General features: G+C 37.6%; 2 gene segments (V, D, J or C); both read left to right on the top strand.

Annotated features, from left to right (window-relative positions):
- Nucleotides 1-54: 54 nt before the first annotated feature.
- On the top strand, nt 55-416 carry LOC107742231 (Ig heavy chain V region 914-like; the record flags this gene model as incomplete). The annotated part of the segment is given in 1 exon segment: nt 55-416. A coding segment is annotated over 1 exon segment (362 nt), but the record flags the coding sequence as incomplete, so codon positions are not given.
- Nucleotides 417-2,128: 1,712 nt separating this feature from the next.
- On the top strand, nt 2,129-2,648 carry LOC107742232 (Ig heavy chain V region 914-like). The segment is given in 2 exon segments: nt 2,129-2,224; nt 2,336-2,648. Coding segments are annotated over 2 exon segments (351 nt in total).
- The last annotated feature ends 1,489 nt before the right edge of the window (nt 2,649-4,137 follow it).

The following is a 4,137-nucleotide window of genomic DNA, read 5'->3' as shown; positions in this document are numbered from 1 at the left end:
CTCGAACATGTCCATATTTTTCATGGCCATGTCTGGTCATATTTTTCTCCTCAGGTGTCCACTGTGTTGAACTGACTCAGACTGATTCTCTTGTCTTAAGTCCTGGTCAGGTTTTGACTCTGTCCTGTAAAATCTCTGGATATTCAGTGACTGACAGCAGCTACTGGACTCACTGGATACAGCAGCCTGCAGGAAAAGCTCTGGAATGGGTTGGAGAGATAGGTAGTGGTGGTGGCACATACTACAGTGATAAACTGAAAAGTAGATTTCAAATTGCAAGAGACATTTCCAGCAACACAGTGACTCTGCGAGGACAGAATATGCAGACTGAGGACACAGCTGTGTATTACTGCGCCAGAGAGAGAGCACACAGTGATACAAACACAAGCAGTTCTGGCCAAAAACATCTTGAATGAAACAAGCAATAAAATGTCCCCCATACATACTGTAGGAATACAAAAAATGACTCTTACTTACATCAGTGTTTCACAGGCCAGCAAACGTCTGAGAAATGACCCGCAGACTTTACTTTGTTGATGTAACCTAACAGTACAATAATTTTGGTTTAATCAGATTAAATTATATTTTTGACTTGAACACAGCCAATTCATTAGAAGTTACCAGAAGGACATTTTTAGATTACTGTTTGCTATGTATAGTCAGTTATTAAGTGAAAGTTAAAGTCAAAGCTATTAATCTTCGGTGAGATACTGCTGATATTACAATAGAGGGCACTCTCTGCCAGATGAAAAGTATATTTCAGCAGATCAGGGATGTTAAAGGATTAATGCAACATATTAAAACACATTGCTTACATATGTCTTTCTGATGTAGGTCCAACAGAACCATACTTTCAGAATGAGGGTTATTACAGTAAACTAAAACAAAATCTAAAACCATAAAAAATTCATTATTACTTGAAATAATATATATTTAAACTGAAAAAATTAAATAAATAAAATTAAAAAAAAATTTCAGCTACGGCTGTTAAGTCAATTTCCCATTTAGTTTACAACACAATAACTTGCTGTCAGATTTAGTCAAACAAATAATTGTATAAATATAAATAATATGTGTATCACAAGTTACATGCTATAAATGTTTTAATAAGAGCAATGCATTATATTTTTGTCTCTTCTAGGTGTTCAAATGGTGTTCAAAAATCTCTCAATGTTAGTAATGTTGATATAAGAGCCCTGATAGAATAATAATAACATGAGAAATTAAAAGAAAAAAAATGCAGTTCCATTCATTTACGTCAGAGCATTGCATTATTAGATGCCTGATTAGATCATGGAATAATGCAGTTCATTTTACATGATAGTTTAACTTGGTAGTTTAAATTACTTACAGTCACAATGTCTGCAAACATTTTCTGCTCATTGACTCTATCCATGTAAATAATAACTTAAATTCAAAACTAAATACCTTGTTTAAAATAATGTTCAGGACAGGGTTATGCATGTGAAGTTCATTAATAATAATAATAATAATAATAATAGTAATTCATTACATTTATATAGCACTTTTCTAAGCACTCAAAGTGCTTTACATTGTCAGGGGGTATCTCCTCATCCACCACTAGTGTGCAGCATCCACCTGGATGATGCGACGGCAGCCATAGTGCGCCAGAACGCCCACCACACACCAGCTTATTGGTAGAGAGGAGATGATGAAGCAGATATGGGGATTGTTAGGAGGCCATGATGGTCAGATGCCAATGGGCAAATTTGGCCAGGATGCCGAGGTCACACCTCTACTCTTTTTCGAAAGACATCCTGGGATTTTTAATGACCACAGAGAGTCAGGACCTCGGTTTAACGTCTCATCCGAAGGATGGTGCTTTTTTTTGACAGTATAGTGTCCCTATCACTACACTGGGGCGCTAGGACCCACACAGACCACAGGGTGAGCACCCCCTGCTGACCTCACTTACACCTCTTCCAGAAGCAACCTAGTTTTCCCAGGAGGTCTCCCATCCAGGTACTGACCAGGCTCAACCCTAGGCGACCAGTCTTGGGCTGCAGGGTGATATGGCTGCTGGATATTAACAGCTCTGATTATGTAGATCTCCTGTTGCATATTTAAACAGCAGGCATGAGTCAGTTTATATATTCCTCTGATCACTAGAGGGAGTGAAGAATCGCTTCAGTTCATTCAAACTGTGCTGTGAAACAAACCATGATCTCTTCATCTTTAGTGCTGCTTCTGGCAGTGATATCCTGTAAGTTTAGTCTGCTTTCTGTGTGATACATCACTTTGTTGCTAAAAAGCTTGTTAACAGTTTTTAAATGTCATGCTCTCTTATTAACTGGTATTATTTGATTTGATACAGGTATTGATTCATATGAACTCACTCAGCCTGAGTCTCTGACTGTCCGTCCTGATGCCACTCTCACTATCAACTGTAAAGTCTCCTATTCAGTTACAAGCTATGGTACAGGCTGGATTCGTCAGCCTGCAGGAAAAGCTCTGGAGTGGATTGGATTAATCGACTCTGCTGGAAACTTAGCCTACAAGGATTCCCTGAAAAGCAAGTTCAGTATCAGCAGAGACACTTCCAGTAACACAATAACACTGCAAGGAAAGAATATGCAAGCTGAAGACACAGCTGTGTATTATTGTGCCAGATATACACAGTGACAGACGCCAACAGCCTCCCTGTACAAAAACACCATCATCATATCACAAATTAAAAATATTTCTGATGATTTTCCTCAGTATGATTTTTACAGATGCACAGAAATTGTTCAAAGCTCATCAAAACATTATAAACACTAATTCAGCTGGTAAAACAAAAACAAACTTCAAGGCAAGCCTAATAAATTTAAGTAAATGCATAATATAATCAACAAATATAATTTGCAACAAAATAAGTAAAACAAACGAATAAAAATAAAGAAACTAATAAATATTCAACATTCACATTTTGCTGTACATAAAATATTGCTTAAGCATCATGATAGTAATTGGATGTAATTAATTATGCAAATATTCCTCCTCCTACTCCTTGTTATTTGAGTTTTAAGATGAAGAGAAACAGCTTGTTCTCACTCGTCTCAAACCATGATCTCTTCATCTCTCTGGTTGTTGCTGCTGCTGGCAGCTGCTTCTCGTAAGTCTTCATAAAGCTTCTATAGAGATACTTCAGAATGAAAATACTCGTGGCTATACATAATGTTGCCGTATCTCTAACATTTCTGGTCATATTTTCCCCCTCAGGTGTCCACTGTGTTGAACTGACTCAGACTGATTCTGTTGTCTTAAGTCCTGGTCAGGTTTTGACTCTGTCCTGTAAAATCTCTGGATATTCAGTGACTGACAGCAGCTACTGTACTCACTTCATTCGGCAGCCTGCAGGAAAAGCTCTGGAATGGGTTGGAGAGATATGTGGTAGCGGTAACACATATTACAGTGATAAACTGAAAAGTAGATTTCAAGTTACCAGAGAGTCTTCCAGCAACACAGTGACTCTGAAAGGACAGAATATGCAGACTGAGCACACAGCTGTGTATTACTGCGCCAGAGAGTCACAGTGACACAGAGCAGTTGCTGCCTTGTTCAAAAACCACACTAGCACTCGGCACACAAATAAACAGCTTTGCATTCAAATCTACAGTATTTCTTTGAGTTTCAGTTATATTCAATGTTCACAAAAATGATGGTTAAAGTAAAGATTTAACATGTTGTATTTTACATAAAATGAACCACAATGCTTTCTAGTTCTAAAATAGTATTATAGGCCTATGTATTATAAGGCAAAACTATTGCCTCTCTGTTCTAACCTTCTAAAATCTGCGAGCAAAAAGTTAAAATAGGGATACTTTTACACTTTTCATTGATATTGAAAGGAGTGAAATTAGTTCCTTATGAAATTAACTCTTCATGAAGCCAATACTCAGGAACTCACACAAAACAGACGCCATGCAATAAAACAATAAAACTTATCTGGAGAAGAAATCTTCAAAGAGAGCAAACAACACCTCTCTCCTCGCCCATTTACGACCCCCTTCTCCCCCCTGCCCTCTCTGCCTCTCCCTCTTTTCCCCTAAAAGGTTTCACTCAAAGTTCATTAAGAATATGCATATCCCACATATCATGTATCTTGTGAACCTGTTGTTTTTCCCCTTCATGTTT

The sequence above is a fragment of the Sinocyclocheilus rhinocerous genome, unplaced genomic scaffold (assembly GCF_001515625.1).
Source record: "Sinocyclocheilus rhinocerous isolate Xijiao unplaced genomic scaffold, SAMN03320098_v1.1 scaffold17645, whole genome shotgun sequence".
NCBI classification, from domain to species: Eukaryota; Metazoa; Chordata; class Actinopteri; order Cypriniformes; family Cyprinidae; genus Sinocyclocheilus; species Sinocyclocheilus rhinocerous.
The sequence above is the reverse complement of the archived record's forward strand: the minus strand, read 5'-3'. Positions and strand labels throughout refer to the sequence as shown.